Consider the following 22,731-nt stretch of genomic DNA (forward strand, 5'->3'; position numbering starts at 1 on the left):
AATGCACAGGTGTACACATTAAAAGCACAGGACACTGGAGATGCAGGATGGAGACACACTTGCTTTACGTAAGGTACAGTGAGAAGCTTCACAGGATAACCTCATTTTCTGGAAGGCATTTTGAAATTGTTACTAGCCTTTCAATTCCATGGCATATCCCAATTGCTTTATTAAGGTGGTGTACACAGTTCTCGTTATATTTTACAGAATAAAAAACAGTATGAATGTCTAGCTCCTAACACCCACCCAAACGCGGTGTGAGTTAAGAGTGTGCAAGTTACAAACTGCAGAGGTAACAGAAGGTCACTTCAGTGTCTGTCTACTTCACAGCTGTGATGAAGAATAACACACTCTCAAGTCACGCTTTACATTGGTGGTGGGCCTGAAGCCACAATAAATGTCGGTGTTTACTAATAACCCTAAAAGCCACACTAATCAAAGTAGGCTATTACCATGATCATTAGGGCCTATCTGGTTTCTCCAATTCACTAAAACTGTTGGCCTAAGAAACAATGAGAAAACCTACAAAATGCTGTTATCTGCCAAGGGACGGCCACTGGACTAAGCACAGCCAGGTTATCCTGGTTTCAGCCCACACCGCTGTGGGCTGCCAGCTGTACACGGCTGAGCTGCCTGTGTGAGGAAGGGGCCTTCCACGCGCTCCGCCACAGCCACTAGGCACAGCTGGGACCGTTCTCCCCTTCAACTTGCTGTCAACCCTAGGTGCACAAGGTCATCTCACACCTGTGACCAAGACTATACAGGGCTGAGAGAATGCCAAAGGTACCACCACTTCAGGGAGCCATCTTTACCTCCTGGCAGGGAAATCCATCATAGAGCCAAGAGGGAAGTCTTAAAAAATACTACCACAGGTACCTTCAAATCGAACAAAATCGGTATCCATTTCTTCTGCAGAAACCAGACATGGAGCTCCTGCCTATGCTACAGCAGACCCTTCCAAGGCCTCTAATACCACACAACACCCACTGATGCCACCGAAGCCATGTGACCATGGGGTAATCCAAGGGCATCAATCTATCTTGGCATATTTTTAAACAAAAACATCCCATGCCCCATGGGCACCCAAAAGACTTTGCAGCCAGGAATGCAGCACATGCTTTTAATTCTAGCACTCAAGAAGCTGAGAATTACTGAGTTCAAGGCCAGCCTGGACTACATAGCAGGACCATGTCTCAAACAATTCAAAAAAACAAAAATCTTTTTGCGAAGGGGATATAAAACACAGTATGTTAACAGATCAGTGACCCTCTACCCTGGGTCCCCAAATAGAGGAAATGTACTGACACATGCATGAATAAGCATGCAATTACAGGACAAAGCCCAACACATAAGGGACACCGAAGGGCCAGCCAAACAGCGCAGCAGATTAAAGCTCCTGCAAGCAGGCGCAGGGGCTGGGGGTTCGATCCCCAGGTCTTCAGTGCCAGCCCCGCCCCCTGTGCACACTGAGCTGGTGACTGAGACTGAGCACGGTGGCGCACACCTGTAATCCCAGCTCTCGGGAGGCTGTAAACAGGTGGATGACGAGTCCAATCTAGTACTGAGACCCTGAATATGCTGTAGACCTTCCCAAATATGCAAAAGTATTTTTTTAAAAAGGGACACTGAGTACACCATACTGCTGATTCTGTGGTATACAGAAGATAAACCCACACAGCAGAGTGAATAAAAAGACTTCCCAAGGTTTTACTTCACTAAAAAGAGTCAACTATTTTTTTGTCCTTCACCCTTCAAATGGAAAAAAATAATTCTCTTAAGTATTGTTGAAATACACTTCAGCTGAAACATTTCACAAACAGGTAAATGGTAAGCCGTCCTCTACACCTCCTTCTCCCTGAGACCAATCTCTAAGGCTTCCTTTTCAGGCAGAAAGAAATACTGAGGCAGGAATCTTTTATTGGTTTCATTTAGAGGGTTTGCAGCACTAGTTCCCCCAGAATTTTAACAAAATCAACTGTGTTGCAATTTCCTTAAGATGTCAAGGATATTTCATTGTACAGAAAATGTTCGTTTCATTTCAAACAAACACTCATCTCAAACAGTACTATTTGGTTCATTTCTTTATTTCAATTATAAGTGGTGTGCAAAGATCTGGACCCGAGATACATACACGGAAGGCTTTTGGTAATAAAGAACAAGCTGTCACACACACAGAACAACTCCGGACTTTTCCATTTGTGCTTCTTACTGTGCTGGAGACAACTCCCGGCCTCTGCACTGACTGAGCTACACCCAATTTCAGTTTTGGGTATTATTTTGGGACAGGGTCCCATTAGGTACCCAGGCTGAGCTTGAACTTGTCCTTTTGCCTCAGCCTCCAAAAACGCTGGGATTATTGTTTAACGCCATGACAGGCTCAGCATGTTTTTAAAAGAAAACTAGAATGGCAGGTGCCAATAATGCTAAAGAGTTGGAAGCAGAGATATATAACATGAAAATTTGGAAATGAAAACCAATTTCATGGGTGATTTTGATGTCATTTAAAAAATTATTTCATTTTCTAGCAAAAATGAATGGTGGTATAATACTTAAGGGAATATATTTTAAGTTTTTCAATTAGGATCTTTTATTTTGAATGACGAGAAAAAAAGAACAGACCTTGGGTGGACTTCAATTAATAATTTATGCTTTTATATAATACCATAAATCTCATTTTATAAAAAGGCAAGATCTAGCATTAAGCTATATGCTGTTCCTATGAAAGCCACTTTTATGTATTAGCTTTTAATAATTATTTGTGACAGGCGCAACCAAAATTAATTCTAATGTAGGACTAAAGAGAAGTTTAACACGAGACTGAAGACCAAGATTTCACGTTGGATTCTCACAAAGGAAAGGCTGCGTGTGAGCGGCTACACGGTGAAGCCCACGCCTCTGTTGCAGCATCCCTCTTATTTTAGGGTGCACATTCTGAAAGCAAATCATTCATAATAAGAGTCTCTTAGAAGCTGAGATTCTCACTTTTATGAGCTTCTAGGAAGAGGAGCTAAATGGGCAAATTTAATTTTGAGAACTAAGTAACTTTTTTGGTAAGCTCTGTGTACTGAGCGCAGGCAGGGTCTCGTATCGCTCAGCACTCTTTCTCCCACTATACTACCTGCTCTAATCCACAAACCATGCTCTTCAGAGAGCAACATTTTACAACTAGGAAGGCTTAAAAAATTCATGTATAACAGAAAACACACATCATTTTCCTTCATAAATAACAAATAAAACCTCCCACTTATAAAACAGAGACTGACACTGAAGACAATACAAAGTACAGTCGGAATAAATAAGCCAGGAACCTTGTTCTGAGGCCGCTCGTGGATCCAGCTGTCTAAAATAAAGCCAAGGGAAGTAGCTATGGCTCTTTTGCATGTGTATGCACGTAACATGCAAAACATTCTTTTCTCTGATCAACATCCACCTTGAGAACTTGAATACTTTCACTTAAAAATCTTTTTACTTCTCTACAGGCTGCCCCCAAAAATGTACACTGAAGAAACAGTAGTTTCTTCAACAGATGGTGTCACTCGCGTATAGGGGACCCTAAAGGATGCCACACACCCAGATAGCACAGAAAACCCACTACACTGCACTAAATGCCCACACTTAGAGGAAAACTGAAAGCGCGTGCACGGCGACCCCAGTGACCGCGGGGTCCCGAGCAGCGGCTGGCCACGCTGGGAATGTCCGGAAGCTCTCGGCCACCCATGAGCACCTCTGCAACTGAGAGGCCTCAGCTAACTGGGGCTGATCTCACCACAGCTCCATACAGTGGGATTAAGTTTTTCTCTTCCTGAAGTGTGTATACCTTTTTTAGACAGACTGTAACCCCAAAGAAATCTATTTTAAAATGCTAGTGGTACAGCACTTATTTTTAGTGCTGCATTTCTGCTACCTCACTTTCTTTCAAAGGTTCCAGGGTAACGTTTTACCTTTTGAACAACTGCGTACTATAACATTCATTTCTAGCTTTCTTAGTCATTAACTACAGCATATGACTGCTTACCAGAAAATACAATTAAGTAGCTTAATAAATGCTGAAGGTACAGCCAGTCTGCCAAATACTTAGTCATACTAATTACTGCCAATTACACTGCTTGCTAAAAGTAAACAAAAATCTGTCCAAACAAAACATGTAACAGACCAACCCCCCCCCACACACACACACAAAAAGAAATTATATATGCTAAGAAACCTGGAGGAACTCAGTGGGAGCTCCATTCTGTGGGTTTAAAAAAAAAATACAGGGGCCGGGGAGATGGCTCAGTAGAATAAGTGCCTGCCTGGCAAGCGCAGGGTCCTGAGTTCAATCCCTGGTACCTCAAAGTAAATACATAAATACATAAATAAATAAAAATTTTAAAAAATACAAAACCACAATAAATGAAAATACATCAAACATGCAAAAAGACCATATCATGTTTTCAAATTAAAAGAAACCTTTCAGTTTTAGAATACAAATTCAATTATAGCTTAGGAGTATAAATCTGGGTTAGATTTTCACTGTTTAAAAAAAAAAAAAAAAAAGAAGAAACCACCAGAAGTGCATACTTCAGAGGTAAGAACTCCTTCCAAAACTTCACCCTCCAAATAGATACTTTTAATCATCTCAGGTGTTTGGATTGAAAGTACTGCAGCAAGATAAACTCCTAGCATAATAAAGGCCATCACATCTAATATTGTATTTTTTAAAAGTCAGATATTAAAATGTGGCTTACAGTAAGTATATGAAATTATCCTTTGCCATTGAGCTCTGGTCCACAAAATTTTGACAAAGCTCTCTCTCATCTAGTAAGGTTTAGAATTGAAAAGTGAACAGTGTTAGGTCAGCTGCCAGCACTGGCACCAGCTCAACTGCTCTGCCAGGGGTTTTGTGTCCCTCCTCCCCACCTGTACTGGGCACTAACCTGGGGCCTGGAGAAAGCCGGGCACTGAGCAACACCCTAATACCAACAAGCGTTACAAAGGCAAGGCTGTAACTTGTGGGTTTTTGCTTTTTAATGATTTAACCAGACATGAAGTTTTCAACAATGTTTTGTAACTTACTGTTGGATTAACATAAGTAAAAATACCAGATACCACCAGAAAAGCATTCCTGCACTCCAGTGCTGATTAGAATTCTACTTGCTTTTAGTTAGAAGGTTAACAGATGAGGAAGTCTACAAAAGTTTTAATCAAAATGGGCTTCCTAAACATGGCATGCTGTATTTTAAAATCTCTATTTGCTACAACTAATAAAAATTACTAAAGTAGAAATACAATTTATAAAACAGAAATGGCAAACAATCAACCTGAAGTTTCCTTCTTTTTACAGGCTCAACTGCTGTAAACTGAAGTTTGGAGACCACAGTAACAGAATCATGTTTAAAGATGATTAACCTTCCTCTTTTAAAAATGAGTTCCTTTCCTATTAGTGTTAACAAGTCTAAGAGATCTCTAGGTTTTTTCCCACCAGCTCAGATTTTGCTTCAAATGCCACTATAATAATTGTCTAAACTTTTCTGTCCTGTGCATTTTATGGTGTTCATATTAATAAACCATTGAGCTGAAAAATAAAAGAACCTGCTATGATCCAGTTTAAATCTCAGCAATGTAAGAAATAAATATCTTAACTGTTATAATTTAAAACAAAAGGAGACGCTGAACCTTCTTAGGCCATCACAAGGACTGGGAAGGTCTTGCTATAAACTTGGGTATTTGTGCTCAGTGAACAAAGTAAAATTATTCCACGGCCAGCCTGGTGGCTGGCATACACCAAGAATCCCAACACTCAGGAAGCTGAGGCATGAAGATTCCAAGTCTGAGCAGCCCAGTCTAGGTAACAAAGGGAAAGCCTGTCTCAAAATGGAAAAAACAGGGGCTGCTGACGACGTGCTCAGAGCAAAGGTGTTGGCTTCAATTCCTAGCACTGTGGGGGAAAACATTCCACAAAGCTAGCTTCTCAGTTTGTGTGATACGTTCCCTGTTTTCAATTAAACACAATCCTTCTTTTAATAAATACTGGGAAATGCTATACAATCAGGTTTCACAGGCAATCAGGCGTTCTGTCTTTCCCTTTCGGAGCTCCCCAATATCACTAACTACTTTCTACCCTGATAGTGCTGGCAAGAATGGGAACAGGAACAAAATAGAAACAATTAAGTAAGATTTTTAATATATATTGGAACAGCAAAAAAAAAAAAAAAAAAAAAGTTCAAGTGCTTTTATGGCAAATCCTGGAACTATCTGCACATAATCGTACGTGGAAAGTGCAGACAGATTTAGTAGACAGCTGAGAGAAATAGACGAGCCCCTTCACATGCAATACACACCCACCACTCAGCGCCAGCGTGTTAGCAGCAGTCTGTGACATGCCACTGTCAGGCGAAGAACACCAGCTATTTGTCTCTTTTCTACTTTCAATAGGTTAAAAAAAATGCAAGTGATCGTACACTGTGGTACAGACTGAATACATGCCGAAACTCCTCAGAAATCCACCACCAAGTACTTGCCCTTTCCAGGTTTAAAACTTAAGACACTTGAGAAATCTCTAGAATGTGATGGCAGATCTGATCAGAGAATCTAAGACCCGGTTGTAAGAAAAGACATACATTCTTTCTGAAAATTAAATCCCGTAAGAAGTAGTGAAGGTCACTTTTTGTATGTCATTCTACTCAATATAAATTCTGAGAAAGTTTTATTCTAAATCATTATTATGATACTCAACAATGCTTTTCCTACTGTGAAAATAACAACAGACAAAATACCAGTCACGTTCTTCCTCAAAAAACAGAACTGGAAGTAGGGCTTTTTCTCAAGCTATCAAATGGAAAAACAGTAACAATAATTGGAAAAGGTTTTATTCAAATAAAGCTACAACAGGAAATAACTTCTCCCCTAAAAATAAATACTAACACTACATTTAAAAAAAAAAATCAAATGAATACATTTTGAGTATTTCTAGTTTCACTTTGAGGCAGTCTAAAAAAATAAACATTGAAAAGGTATCTTCCTGAAGGATAATTTCTAAGTTAAAATCCCAACTGTCATACTTAAAAGGTTAGAGTTGTTGCTTTTATAAAAATAAAAAAAAACAATGAAATCAGCTTAAAATAAATTTATTGTACAATACAAAAAGTAGGCAAACTGGAAAATAAAGTACATTATTAAATATACAAAGCAAATGAAAGAAGGCTGAACAACACAAATGTTTCAAACCAAACACTAAGATAAAATGCACAACATTTATGCTAAAAACAAAGTATTTTTGGAAGAATATGCATTTCAAATGAAATGTTAATGATGAAAAAAAGGAAAAAAAGAAAAACAAATACGCTGTCTTGCAAATGCTTGAATATCAAGAATCAACAATGGCACACAACATCAAACCCAACTAGGTACTTTTCAATAATTTTATTTGAAAAGATACTAGGAATACTGAAAGAATCAAAATATGTCCTTAAAACTGGCAAAGCTTTTCTTTTTTGCTGTGGACCTATTCACAGTATCTTACCTCTTCTCCCATTTATACCTTCCTATAAGTCTCTACAGACGCTTGTTCTTACCAACGTTCTTTAACACAGCGGCTTGGACAGCCATACTTCCTAAGTGTGCACGACACCTTTAGCAATGTTATAGGAAGTGCTATAAATTAACCTCATTCTGACAAATGTACAAATATGCACATAGGGTGAAAACAATATTTTATAAGACCAATCTCTGGTGACATAGCAAAATATAACTGTGAGCACAGTGTGGGGAAAAAAGACCTTACATTTCAATTAAGGCATTCAAGGGCATGAATCACGAACAGCCCTGGAGGAGCCCACCGGAGAGGTACCACCACTCACAGAGATGCAGAAGTGGGACCCCTGAGACCACCCAAGGAAGCCTCGCATCTGACCCTCAGAAATGTGCTGACAGGGAATAGAATTCTTGGTAAAATCTTCTAAAAGTTGATGGTTTAAGTATTTAAATTATATGTAAGTTAGCCCAAAAGGCTTTTAACTAGCACCTAGGGGCAGGAACTTCTTTTCTAATACAGTCACCAACTTCAAGACATTACTTAAGACTTCCTTGTGTACTTCTGACTGGCACAGAACACACTCATGCAAGTCTGCTCTGCTACCCGGCTCTTACTCTGACAGCCTCTGCCCTATCACACCCATGCCATCGTTCTAGGGGAAACCAGAGGGTGCACATGGAGGAAGAAATGTGAATAGGTCCTGCGGAACCTCACAAGCACTTTGCCAAGACAGGTTTTCAAAATACTGTGCATAATTATTTGAAATCAGGTTATCTAGAACCTATGGTTCTCCTTTTAAAAACAAGTTTTGATTCTCAATATTGCATTTTTGTAACTGAGCAAAAAGATTCAGATTTAATAGATATTTTAGGCTGCATACTTACTAAACTCATTTCCTAAATTCACTAATAAGAATTTATTAAAGAACTATTTAAAACAAACTTTGTTATAATTTATCACAAAAGAAATACTCATTAGCAGCTATGAAATTATTAGGGTAATAAAATGATTAAAAGCTAAAAAAAATCCAATTTTCCCATTCATATGTAAATATAACAGAAAAACTAGGTGGGTGATAGGAAAATAGAATCCACACGTAGGACACTCCCTGGCTCTCCTACCCACTGACCAACCGGCCAGCGCGGCTTTGCAACAACGAGACACGCCGGCTCACAGCGCAAGTCTGTGGCCGGACACTTGCGCTGCCTCACGACTTTCTGCGTGTGGGGATTCTGACAGAACACTGGAGTTGCAACATGAAGAAGCAAGAAGATTTAACAGCTTGATAAAATTTTAAATAATATGTTTAAATGTAAGGCTATTCTATCACTAAAAATAACATACATGTACACTTAAGCTAATTTTGTAATCAGCTATTTTAAATAAAAATAATTTGGGACTCACTACAGTGGAGCCTCGGTTCAGGAACTTATCCACTCTGTGATTTTGGAGCAAATGGCCACATTTGCACTACTGTTTGCGTGGGCGAGATGGTCTCGGTTGTGTCTGTCCTTCATGCCGAGTTCAGAACAAGAAGCACAGCTCTGCCAGACAGCAGAGAACCAGCCTGCAAGCAAAGGCTTTCCCATACCAGGCACCACTGTATTTTGCCTATTAGTTCTGTATTTAGTATATAAGCACTTTCTAAGGTTACTATCAACATCATGTTGGTTTTAAAAAATAGAAAAAAGTTGCAACAAAACTTATGAATTCAATTTGTGAGTTTAAAAGTTATGACAATGGGGTTATCTGACTACATACTCGAAATTATATAAAGAAACTTTTTAAAATTTTCCTTATAGCATTTTAAAAAAATAATGCAAACCTGCTTCATAACCTGTAAATACTCTCTTAAAATACCAACAAATCCATTTTTAATCTATTATCGTCATACAAAGATTACAGAGGAAAAAAATCTTTGTGGTTCCAGCATCCCCGGTTGAGAACACACACACACACACACACACACACACACACACACACACAAAATCAAATAAATACTTCAAAAAAGCTCAAGATGTCTGTTGGAAGGTTAAATGAAGAACGTCTGAAACTAGGACCCATTCCTTTAGCTTTTCTCTCCCAGACTCTCCATTCTATACACTACAGTTGTAGAGATGTCCTCATTTGACTCAGGTGACACTTTTTTCCACACTGTATCTTTTAAAGCAAGTTCTTGTTGGAGACTTTCATAGTCCAATGGTCCAAAGGAATGCTAGTTGTTCAAGCAACATACATAATTTATTAGTGCACTTGAGTGAAGAAAAGTCCAAGCTATAAAACGGTATTTGTCAATGAACATCACTACAATGCTACCGGTAACATTTCCCCCTACTGTCATCTCCTCTCACTCGATACCCACGGTGACACCCACCAAAGTTTCTGCTCTGGGGGCTTTGCACAATCCTGTTATCACAAGGTACTTTGATTGATCAAACATAAAATTTAGTTTGGCACGAACAAAAATTTACTCAGTATGTATTCAAAGTATTCACTACTTACAAGTGCATCAGAGCACAACAGGTAATGTTACTATAAACATTTTCCATGTGGGACGCGAAAAAATTGAATGATCTCAACATAAGCCCCCGATTCAGCGAAAGGAACTCTAAACCATTCCTACATACATATACACACATATATATATATATTAAATGTATATGTAAGTATAATAATATGAAGCCAAACAGAGATAAGAGTATTTTAAGAGTACAAGGAATACTGCACTAAGTACTCTTTGTTTTTCAATAACTGTAAGGCTCCCTTCAAGGCTCCGTAAGATGGGTCATTAATATGGTCATACCTGCACTTAACACACTCATTCATCCACATGTAAGCAGTAAGTTTAAACAAATTTCAGTTAAAAATTACTGCTGCAAACAATATAAAAATAAGGATTTCTTTTAAGTATAACATGTAGCACTTTCTACTATCTTCTTTTAACAGAATCAATTCTAAAACTTGCTTAAAATAGCAGAAAACAGCCACTGTTCTTAGGCTATTCCAATTTAAATAACAAACATTATTTAATGCTTTTGTACTAGTGATCCAGGATTAAAGTATCAATTTGTTTATGCTTGTTCAAGACTGGCAAAAACAGAAGACCACTAAACAACTTAAACTTCACTTCAACAGCCAAGTCTCACTTTCTCTTAAAAGAATCTACAGAACGAATTAAGAAAGAATCTGGCTTACCCTTTGATCACCACCTTCTCTTCGAGGATCAAGTTTTTTTGCAAAGTGTCTCAAATTATCATAGTTATGGAAATTACACAAAGAAACAAGATCCTGTAAAAAGTTATAGGGAACAGTTATAAGATATTAGCTATTTAGTTGCTAAGTGCTCACATTTTAATGAATTATGCTTAGTACTGTTCAGAGTAACTACTGTCTCACAGAAGCCACCACTGCATGCCACGTGAGCCCACAATGCACCAAGAGGGCTGCCATCAGGGCAGGGCACAGGCTGTGAGAGCGCCCCGACTAGCGAAGCTCTAGGGCTTGGCCACGCGAATCCTTTCACCTTCTAACAGGGCCCACTAACAAGCCACACAAAGAAGTTTATGAAGTAAGGACAAGGTACTATGGAACGTAAGTCAGCTTGTTAACAATCTTTCACAATTTATATACAAGCCAATGTCATTCTTTAATTTTTGTAAAACATGAAAAACTAGAAAATATGTCAGAATTTTAATTAAGAAAGTACAGAAGACATACTGGTATTTAATATAGACTCTAGGAAGCAATAAATGAAAATAAAATTGGAAGTTCTTGCTGAAATACGAGCAAGAACTGGGATGACAAATTACTAAGCTAATTAAGAATAACATTTTTAAATTTTACTTTTATCCATATATTTCCTTAATAAAAACTTGTAAAGCTAGTTAGTAAAAAATATTTAAACTATTCATATTAAAGATGACATAATAAACTGTAATTCTTAAAATGTTTTGATTTTAAGTTACTTCTCTTTTGTTGGTTTTGAAAACCAAAGTTAACTACAGCTATGGAAATTAAGACATAAACCCCAAACTAACATTCTGCACCATCAGAACAACTGAATGGGAACCATGTGCACCCCCCTGGTTCCCTGGGCTCTTGGTCACTGGCACAAGGGCGGGCCGAGGGCCACGCCAATGAACTATGGCCAACGGGTAACAAACAGAATCAGTGGCTGGCTCAGCTTCTGGGAGTTTCACTTTCATTTAAGAACTTACATGACAGAAGTGAATCCCCTTAACACTGTTGCCCATCTTGTCCAGAGGAGGAGACCAGCACATCATGCCCATGACATTGGGGACAACTAAAAGAATGCCCCCAGCAACTCCAGATTTTGCAGGAAGACCAACCTAAAAATAATTCAGCAAAATGGATTCATGTAGACAAAACTATCATGTCTATTATTGGGGAATTAGCTAAAAAAATCATGACGTAAATACATAACAAGAGAATTTCAACAAAATAAATTAGGCAAATATTTATCAACTTTTTTTTTTTTTTTTTTTTGGAACTGGTGATTGAACTCAGGCCCTTGTGCTTGCCAGGGAAGCACTTTTTCTACTGAGCCATCTCCCTGGCCCCTATCAACTTGTTTTTAAAAAAAAAAAATCAAATTATAAAAGTTTGTTCTTTTCAAAATTTTATTTTCAAAACTTTAAAGAAATAAAAGCAAAAAGAAAATTCCAAAACAATGATAGGTTGTGTATTATCTTTAAATTACTCAGAATATAAAATATCAGCATTTAATTGTCTAAACAATATTAGCACAAACTTATCTTTTCAATGAATTGAGAGAAATTAGTAGTATAACTATCTTAACTATCTTTTCTACATGTATTTTTTTCATTTTCCCTCTTTTCTCTGTCCTTCCGACTCAGTTTTCTTTCCTTTGGAAGCCTCTTCCCATTTTACAACTATCTATTTGGATCTTATTTATTCCTTGAGCTTCTCACACTAGGGAGACAATATGATGTTTACATATTTGCATCTGGTTTATTTCAATTGAAAGTACGGTCTCCAGTTGTATCACATTTATCTATAAAAGTCTCTAGTTCATCATTCTTTGTGGTTGAGTGGGATTTCATTATATAAAAAGGCCATATCTTTTTATCCACTCCTCAGTTGATGGGCATCTGGGTTGTTTCTAATATCCAGCTATCAGAAACTGCTGCTATAAACATCTGTGCACACATATCACTGTGCTAAGATGTTTTTACTTGTTCTGTGAAGATACCCAGAAGGGGAAGGGCGGGGCAAAATGGGACTTCTAGTCCTAGTTCGAGGAACCTCCACACTGATTTATTTCCACAGTGGTTCAACCAGCCCACACTCCCACCAGCAGTGTAGAAGGCTTGCTTTTGCCCACAGCCCTTCCCGCATTTGTTATTGGTTGATTTCTTAATGACAGCCATTCTTTCTGGGGTGAGATGGAATCTCAGTGTTTTTTTAATATGCAGCTCTTGAATGACCAGTGATAAACAGTTTGGGATACATTAGAATATATAAAAATTTTGAAAAACATTCTAAAAAGTTAAAGTAGTTACATCTAAACTGTGGGGCTATGGATGTTTTTACTTCTCATGTATTTGGTTGTTGCACGGTATTACTACACAGCTCAGATCTGTAATCCTTTTAGCCTCCCCAGCACTGGGATTACAGGTGTGCGCCACCACGCCCAGACTCTGGCCGGCTCAGCCTGCCCTGCGGGCATGGCTGGTGCAGCACGTGGTCCTGGGGATCAAACTGCAGTCCCTGTGCTTGCCTAAGCTTGACTAAGCAGGCACTTTAGTCTGCTGAGCTATCTCACTGGCCTATTTTTATTTTATTGTTGACTAGAAATTGTTCTTAAAAGATATTCAAGCTATACTGTATTATTTGAGACAGCTCTGCAAAATAAGACAAATAGTAATTCAAATCAATGCACTGCAAAAGTTTGTATTATGCAAAAGTTGGCAACAATTATGATAAAAGGGAAAATTAGTATCCCCTGGATAGCTAGCTGGTGTTCATTAGTGTCTGATATTCAGACATGAAGTACTTTTTTTTTACTGGCAGTATTGGGGAATGAACCCAACCTCTATACTGAGTTGTGCCCCCAGTGCTTTTACTTATTTTGATATAGGATCTTGTTAAACTGCCCACATTGGGGTTGAACTGTCAATCCTCCTGCCATAGCCTTTCAGAGTGCTGAGATCACAGGTATGTTCCAACTCAGTCCGGCTATAAAATACTTCTTGACAAATGTAAACAATGAGGCAATCTGCACAAAACTAAATAAAACATTAAGTGAACAAAAAGCCAACCTGATTTGGATGTAACAATTTATAGGCAAAATACAAAGGACAACAGAAACAGATGTAATCAGCAAAATCTAAATACTGAGAAATTATATGGGATAAAAGACACAGTGTTTTCAATAAGAAAAATAGATTGAGGGGAGATTTACAGATTAAAAGGAGGCACCAATTTCAACATATAGTGCTTGTATGCACCCCAAGTCATAAAACTATAACATAATTATAATTTATAAAATCACCCAGGAAATATGCATGTTAAATATTGATATTAGATGTAACAGTGAGACTAAATACTGTTTTAAGTTTTTTTATATACAAGGGTTCTATGGAGGAAGTGTGCATACACACGAAGCAAGAGTTCAGTATGCACACTTAAATTCATAAATTCATATTTTTCAAGTTCAGTATGTCTGAAAATTCCAAAAATGATACAAGCTTAAAAGGGCACCATGGAAGGAACAGGCTGAAATAAAAGACGCCTATCCTCAACACCTACCAAGCTGCAAACGTGTGACCGAACTCAAAGAAGAATGTTCTTAAGTTTTAACTAAGCGTCACAGTCCTTTGAAACGTCAATGCTATAAACAAAGATGCTAAGCGCTATCTATGCCTTCTTTTAGAACTGGAAGAATTTTTGAAGCATGTAATTCCCATAATGCTGAACATTAATAAGTAAATGTAATCTATACTAACCTTGTACGCTGAAATGCCTCAAGAACAGCTTCTATATAAATTTCAAGAGCATCTGCTAGACAATTTAACTCTATTCCTTACCAATCTGTAAAAAATTAACCTTAAAATAAGCCTTCCTTTCAAAAATTAATATACAGCTTTAGGAGCAAAGTTCAAACCGCACTTTTAAAACCACTGGTCCAGACTAGTTTCTTGCTGGAGAAAACTAAGAGTAGTAAACACTTACATGGAAAGCAAACTGCCCCGAGAAATCATACATGCCACAGGAATGCATCAAACTCAGCGTGTTCCGAACAGCTTCAGGACTGAGGACTCTCTCGCCGGTGATCGGGCAAAAGCCGCCGTTGGCCAGCGTCGCAGCCATCACACTGGCTGACTCGCAAGTCACTTCGATGGAGCAGAGCTGAGGCAGAGAACAGTCCACACTGAAATTCTGGGCTCAGACAACTGTCACGTTACAGACCGCTTCTAAAACAGTCTGTTACCTGTCACTTCACGGAGGTCTGAAGTATTTCTTCCAAAGATGATTTTAATGTTAAGAGCTAAGTTCTTTGCCCCTTTGGATTTATAATTTGTTTAAAGCTGTTTAGTATTTTAATGAGAACTAAGTTAGCGTAAGCCAACTCCTAAGTTCTAGGATTTGTTACTGCCTTATGTGATATTCAAATATGCTTAAACATTAATTCTTTTTTGGATGCATAAGCATAGTTACCTTTTAAAAAACCAGAATCAAGTAAGCCAGGACATATTTTTCAGCCACTCGTTATAAACTTCTGAGAAATCACTACCTCTGGGGGGAAAGAACTCTAAAATTCCTGACATTTCACCCATAACAAAGCTTTGCATGTTGTTTATACAACAGCGTGCAAGGGGAAGAAAAAAATTTAAGCTAGTTCTACCTTAGGTGCTTGGTCAGCCCAAACCATGTTATTGTTCAGACCTTTATGTTTTCTGGACATTTACCATGACCGGACAGACTGTTTTGAATGCGTGTGGAGAAAACCTGGGTACTCTAACATGAAATTTTTTTTTTCTTTTAACATGAAATTTTTGTATTTAATCACACTAATGGAAATAGTTTTATCACACTAAATCCAAATTTACCCATAAAACTAAAGAAACAAACTGTTCCATGTTGAATTTTCAATAAATAGCAAGCAAAAAATCAGACAGTGGAAGAAAGAAAGAGAACAGAACTAAGTCTTCAAACTGCGAACTTTCCTCAGCCACACTTCAGAAGGAGTTCTCTTTTGTTTTGGTTTGTTTTTTGCTCGGAATGCCTTCAGAGCAGGTTTGGCTGGCTTGAGTTGTGGGGATCCAACGCAGCAACCTGAGCCTGACTGCTTTGTTGAAGCAGCCACTTAAAGAACTGAGCTAAGGGGCGGGGCCCCCTCAGCCACATTCAGTGTCTACAAAGGACCTTAACTGTGAGCTGCACTGCAGCTCAAGTGGTTTTGGGGATTCATTTTTATTACTTTTACCTTTTGTCCTTGATATTTAAAAGATTGTTCTCGGGGCCAGCCACATAGCTCAGTGGATTGAAGTGCCAGGGGTGCAGTTCAGTCGCTAGCATGCTGTGCCAGCCCCACCCCTGGGGTGCACTGAGACAGCAATGGAGACTGGGAGAGGGGGCATGTGCCTATAATCCCAGCACTTGGGGGGCTGAAAACAGGAGGATCACTACAAGTCTGATCTGTGTAGTGAGACTTTGTATGCCCTGTACTAAATACAAAAAAAACCAAACAAACAAGCAAACAAACAAAAAAACCATCTTCCTATTTCTCCAGAGCCACACAATCTATATTGAACCAATATAGTGAGCAAAAGCTTTTAAAGTTGATTTAATCATGAAAAACTTTCCACAACAAATACAATTTAAATTTCCACGACCAATTCAAGAACAGAACTTTTGTAGAAGGTCAGTAGCATCTAAGTTATAACAGTCAATTTAGAGCAATTTAGGGAAAAAACTTATATGAGCTAGGGGGAAAGAAGGTTACTAGATGAAACAGTAAAAAGGACACTACAATTCATGTAAGACTTCATAAATGTCAAAGGAACTTCACCCATACCGTTTCAGCTCTCTTCAATATGACAAAGCAATGTGAGTGAGGCCTATGCTTGCTAATGAAGCTGGGGCTCTGTAGCTAACATGAGGCCACATCGCTGATACAAGAACTGACAGGCAGGACTTTACATTTTATGCTCTTCATCTAGTCTAGATTCTTTCTTTTTTTTTTTTTTTTTTTTTTTTGGCAGAATTGGGGATTGAACTAAGGCCCTTTTACTCTACTGAGCTATCTCCCCAGCTCCCCCCCTTTTTTGTATTTTAGGGAAGGGTCTACAGGGTGTTCAGGGTCTCACTACTAGATTGGACTCAGTGATCCGCCTGTTTTAAAGCCTCCTAAGAGCTGGGATTACAGGCACACACCACCACGCCCAGTATCAATTACCATCTCAGCACACCCCCTTCAGCCAGCATACCCTGAGGACAGGGCCGGCATGGCAGGCCCGAGATTTGAACCCCAGGCCCCTGTGCCTACTTGTAGGAGCTTTAATCCACTGAGCTATTTAGCTGGTGGTGTTCCACACTGGACACATAACAAACTGTGACCTATATAGCATTTACATCATAATCTACTTTATTGTCAATCTCCCGTATATGCTATAGAATTACTAAAACTTTACAGTTAAATCTCTTCAAAGTAAAAGCAGGAAAATGTAAGGTGACCCAGATATTAAAACAATGCAAAAAGCTCAGCGGCTTAAAGCAGCTGCTTAGGCTGATGCAGCGGCCAGGGTTCGATCCCCGGTGTGCGGTGCCGGCTCCACCCCTGGAGCACACTGATAGACCGACTAAGACTGGGCGTGGTGGTGTGCCCCTCTAGTCCCAGCTCTTGGGAGGCTGAACATAGGCGGATCACTACGAGTAGGTAGATTGGGCTCGTAGTGGGACCCTGTACTAAAATACAAAACAAACAAACAAACGAACAATGGAGCCTACTATATATCTTCTTACCATAGCCCAAGCAGAGGCACCAATGGTGTTAAGTATGTACAAATAAACCAGACTGAAAATACGGGGTTGGCCCTGGTAATCTCCAAGAAGGTGACACTGAATGGAGGTGTCTACACGACTTATAGCGCAGTCTGCCCCATGCTCCGTGGGAATACTAACCACCACTCTACCTCACAAGGAAAGGAACGGCGTGCGCTAAGCAGCTGTTCTCCTAGTACCAACTAAGCCAGGACAGAGCAGCAGCAAAGATCACAGAAAATAGCAGGTCAGCTAAGAAGCTGACATCTCTAAATGCTCAGTTGAAACGCTCTGATAAAGACAGCATCTCCCAAAGTATAAAACAGAGTTTGATTTATAATCAGAAGAGTGTTTCTGGTACTATACATCACTTGCTGTAGTCACGGCCTACAGTCAAAATTTCAGAGACATCTTTATTTTTCAAAATGTGATGCACCTACTCATATACAAAATTCAGACAATTAAAGTAAATTACCTGGAAATAGAAGTCTAGGATGCCCACCATGTCTGTGCCTTCCGGAAAACACTGAAAAAGCACAAAAGTAATTTAAAATATAGGCACAGAGGAAAAACTACACTCAGAAACAAAAGAATATGTCAAGAGTAAGTTTAAGAAGTACATGGCATTTCATTTTAATTCAGAACATTTCATGTACAGGAGTGCAAACATGAAATTAAATAAAGTAAAATTACATTATTACATTATATGAATTTGCAGATACTAATTCAAGTGAAAATGATAAAATGATTCATAATTCATAAAATCAAATTAGCTGATTAGCCACTTTAAATGTTAAAAGGGTAATCAATACCAATCAGGCATTATACTTTTAAAAAGCACTAAACCTAATTAATATTACTCCTCAATTTTTTGGATACTGCAAGATACAAAGCAATTTAACAGTAACATTAACAATTTTGTAAAACTCAAGAGCTTTGCAAATCTGGATTTTAGGTAGTAATAATAACAACTAGTTACTTAAAGGCCATTGTTGAGTTCCTAGTAAATGATACCTCTGTTGTCAAACTCATTTCACTCCAAATTTGTGTTCCTACACTGCAAACTGGAGAACCGAACATATTTTTCCCACATGAAATAATGAATTATCAAATAATTGATGCCAAGGCCCAAAGATTACACTACGTGATTTTGGGCAAGAGGGGTGCTCAGACTCAAGAGTCACCCCTTTGTGTCTGCAGCAAAGTGGGACAGGTTCTGTCAAGCTGCATTTTCTTTTTTTTTTTTTGAGGAACCGGGGATTGAACTCAGGCCCTTGCACTTGCCAGGGAAGCGCTTATTCCACTGAGCCATCTCCCCGGCCCGAAGCTGCATTTTCAACTGACTATCAAACAGTTACAACAAAGAGCAGATTAAAAAAAAAAAACTCTAAGAGCAATGGAAAGCTTGAGCTTGGAGCTGTATGACAACTGAGGTTTATCACTATATATGCCATCTCATTTTATTAAACAAGAAATAATCTGAAATAGAAACAATTTAATGACCTTCTTTTCTTTCAAGTAGTATCCTATTGCAAAATTTCGATCTCCACTTTCTCTTTCAGACTGAAACCTAGAAGAAAAAAATTGGTTCCTTAGTTTCCACAGACGAACTAAGTTTCTTTAATTCGTACAGCATAAGCAGGACAAGAACACCAACTGCTGAGTGCTGCATGCTATCCTGTCCGAAGGCTGTTCACGTGCCCTGGGCAAGTCTTGAAATGGTAGGTTTCCCAATAGGAATTTTCTCAGCTATAAAAGGAGTAAAATGCATTCAGGACCTTTTCTTAATCTTCACATTTTATAAACAAAGTAGCTAGTTTTAAAATTCTCAAATATTCCACTATTAAAATATACTACAAATTTATAGAAAATAATTTTTAAAAGAAAACTTAGAGAATCCTCCAGCTTTCCCAAAAGTAAAATGAACAGTTAATTCCAACACAGGGACACCACAGAACTTTCTAGAGAAGGTGACACACAATACATCAAACTGGCAAAGACGAGGACCAAGCCGATGCCAGTGAATTGCAAAGACAGTAATGGTGCTTGACTGTGCACAAAGCTACTCACTAGATCTATACTTTAGAAGTACAACACTGACATCAGTTTCTTTTTTTTCTTGGGGGGGGTTTGCAGAACCAGGGATTGAACTCAGGCCCTTGTGCTTGCCAGGCAAGTGCTTATTCTACCAAGCCATCTCCCCGGCCCCTGACATCAGTTTCAAAAGGGAAAAAAGGAAAAACGGGTGTTCTATTTGGATATTACTATAGAAATGAGAGCTGCAGAGCCAGGAGGCAGGCGGTACACAGGAAGGAAAGGGAGGACAACGGCACAGGCAGGCAGCTGGCTAAGTCTTTTACAATGAGAAGACACAGGCACGGCAGGATAAAAGTCTGGGATTAAGCCTAGACTCCAAGCACGGTTTACTGACAGGATGACAATTGACTTGGGGATCCCCTCAGTACATGGTTTGCAAAAAAAGAAGGACTTTGATGTGGACAGACTGCATGGGATGGAAGCCGTGGGCAGTACAGGACTAGTGGATGGCCCTCTGCAACAATGATGTGCACAGCCACTACTAACTGCATTTTAACACTTGGATGGTCAGAAAATATTGGATACGGAGTCATGTTAACATGTCATGCTTTTAAAAATATCAACACCATGCAGATAAAAGATTAACTACTCCTAATCTTCAGTGCTTTGTGCATAGTTCAAGTAATCCAACACTCTCATGTGCCAGATAACAGGGATGCAGAAGTGAAGTGGGAGACAGAACATGACCCAGTCCTTAAGGAACTGATGGGGAGGGCATAGAATAAGCTCAATAAAATGCAAAACTGATTTTATTGAGAACACAGACAAGCTAAGATAAGATGCCTGAGAACTTTCTGGTACACACTCAGGCTGATGAGAAGAATGACAGCCCACAAGCCCAAATGTCTACTGCGTGGTCCTATACCGGGAAGGCAAGTCGACCCTGCTCTATGAAACAAATGACCTGTACACTTGAAAAACACCAAAACCAGGACCAAACAAACCCTTTTAACAGAATTTCTAAAAAGCAAAAATCTAAGGGGGACCATTCTATTACAAAACAACAAATGTAAAGCATAAGCCGCTAAGGGCACAGCTGGAAGCATTTACATATTGATTACTGATAATATTCTTAGGTGTGTCACTGGTGTCGTGGTCATGTAGAATAATGTCCTCCTTCTCAGGCCATACATGCTAGGCGATTCAAGGGTGAAGTGTCATGCTATCTGCAAATGAGTTTCAAGTAACGGCAAAAATCTACCTGTATGTAGATAACATACATGTATATGGAAAAACATACACGCATATTTTTATCAATCTAAAGAGAAGATTGAGGGCTAGAGATACAGCTCAGCAGTCTAGGTGCCTGCCTGGCAAGCACAAGGACCCGGGTTTGACCCCTGGTAACACATGCTATGCTGGCCTTGGACCCCGAGATGCTGTGCCAGCCACCGAAACCAGGAGTGGTGGCGCACGCCTGTATTCCCAGTGCTGGGGAGTAGAGACAGGAGGATCACTACAAGTCCAAGCTGCGTAGCAAGACCCTGTACCAAATAAAGAAATAAAAGCTGACAAATAATAATAAAAAGGAAGATTGAGAGAAAACGAGATAAAATATTAACCAGAAAATACCTGAGAGGAAGATATCACATATTCATTGTTTACTCTTTCACATTTTCTGTAGATTACAAGTCTCAAACTTAAAAATACAGGCAAAAATCAAATTAGCCAGGGTCACAGATAAAGAGGCATACAACAGACAAAAAAACTGAGCCCTAGGAATCTGACAGAAATTGCAGTTTCTTCTGATTATATGAGTAGATGGCTAATATTTTTAAATGTTAGTACTGGGTAACTTAGAAATCATTTTTCTCCAATGACCAAATTTTAGGTAATTATTTATTCACAGAAGGGAGGCTCAGGATTAGTAAGAGAAAGTACCATTACTTCTAGAACAGTATACATACACGTGTACATTGTGAGAAGCAACAAATCAATAGTGAAAATAAAACTGTACAATTTTGATTTCTTAAGAGCTCTGACCCACCGCAAAAGCTTAAGTTCCAATTTAGACTCACGTGGCATTACTGAATCCAACATACTCATTACCAGCCATCTTATTCAAAAACTGCATCACCTAGGAAGCAAAATTGGGAAGTATCAGTAAGCCTAAAAACATATACAAGCAACGTAGCATGAAAACAGAATTCTATGTTGCACTTACATAGTCAAATTTTTCAGCATTGTTTACTCCTTGCTGCAAAGAAATCAGACATAAATATGTTAATATAGACACCACCACAGTGAAGTCTTAAGCTAATATAATAACAATCTCAAACTGCTACCGTTATAATTAATAGAATGCATTAGTACATCTAAATCTAGGAAATACTTCTAGAGTAATTTAATATTTAAACTCTTTTATGTGTTTTTCAACATCCACAAATTGAGGGAAAAAAATCAAAATTACAAAGGGAATGCTTTATTTTAAGTATAATTTCGCTCAACCCAAAGTTACATAATTTTAAATACAAGTAATCCTGAAATCCTCATATCATTCATGGCAGCACATAAATTGCCAATATGAATGCTATTTACTTTCGTATTTTAAAAAAACTTAAAATAAAGTTTCACCCTTAAAAAATTATGTATGTATGTCATTCTCAAGAACAGTCTACATTTTTTAAGAAACCCCATAAGCCAATATTAATTGAGTTAGAAAAATGAGTTACAATGCAAAACTGACTAATCTTTTACAATTTTACAATAGGCAAACATTCTGATACATTTTTAGTGTGGAGAAAGCTCTACCCTTAATATCTCTCCTTGTACATCAAGGCTCCAACTACAAAAACGTTGCATTTCATAGTCTTTAAGAAACATCAGCTACAATTATGTTTAGCATTATGCCAAGTCAGCCTTGGACGATGTATTGTTTCATCCCTTCTACTGCTGACAGGTATCGACCTCAAACGTCATTAGGGGAAAACCTATGTACTGCAGATCAGTTCAAGTAGCCAAATGGTTTTGCATTTTTTACCTCGGCGAAGTTTACAAAGCAGTAAGTTGTAGATCTGAAATCAAACGTATTAATTGGTGATATGTACCCAACAGAAAAAATACATCTCTAATTTCTACAGCAATTAAAATAATTT

At 38.5% G+C, this 22,731-nt stretch overlaps 1 protein-coding gene across 4 annotated transcripts in view; it reads right to left on the bottom strand.

The window, feature by feature from the left end:
- The window catches only part of Gls (glutaminase), a 59,312-nt gene that overhangs the window by 17,256 nt on the left and 19,325 nt on the right, over nt 1-22,731 (bottom strand). For 2 of the 4 annotated variants that reach the window (XM_004628676.2, XM_023712347.1), the window contains 7 exons: nt 21,801-21,833; nt 21,655-21,713; nt 19,043-19,109; nt 18,015-18,065; nt 14,729-14,905; nt 11,731-11,862; nt 10,709-10,801 (listed from right to left, as the gene is read on the bottom strand). In XM_004628676.2, the coding sequence (XP_004628733.1) occupies nt 10,709-10,801; nt 11,731-11,862; nt 14,729-14,905; nt 18,015-18,065; nt 19,043-19,109; nt 21,655-21,713; nt 21,801-21,833 (612 nt within the window). Of the gene's footprint in view, nt 1-7,090; nt 9,729-10,708; nt 10,802-11,730; nt 11,863-14,728; nt 14,906-18,014; nt 18,066-19,042; nt 19,110-21,654; nt 21,714-21,800; nt 21,834-22,616; nt 22,651-22,731 lie in introns of those variants that run through there. The other 2 variants (XM_023712346.1, XM_023712345.1) reach the window with 2 other exon arrangements.

Source organism: Octodon degus, unplaced genomic scaffold (genome assembly GCF_000260255.1).
Source record: "Octodon degus isolate 3935 unplaced genomic scaffold, OctDeg1.0 scaffold00025, whole genome shotgun sequence".
NCBI classification, from domain to species: domain Eukaryota; kingdom Metazoa; phylum Chordata; class Mammalia; order Rodentia; family Octodontidae; genus Octodon; species Octodon degus.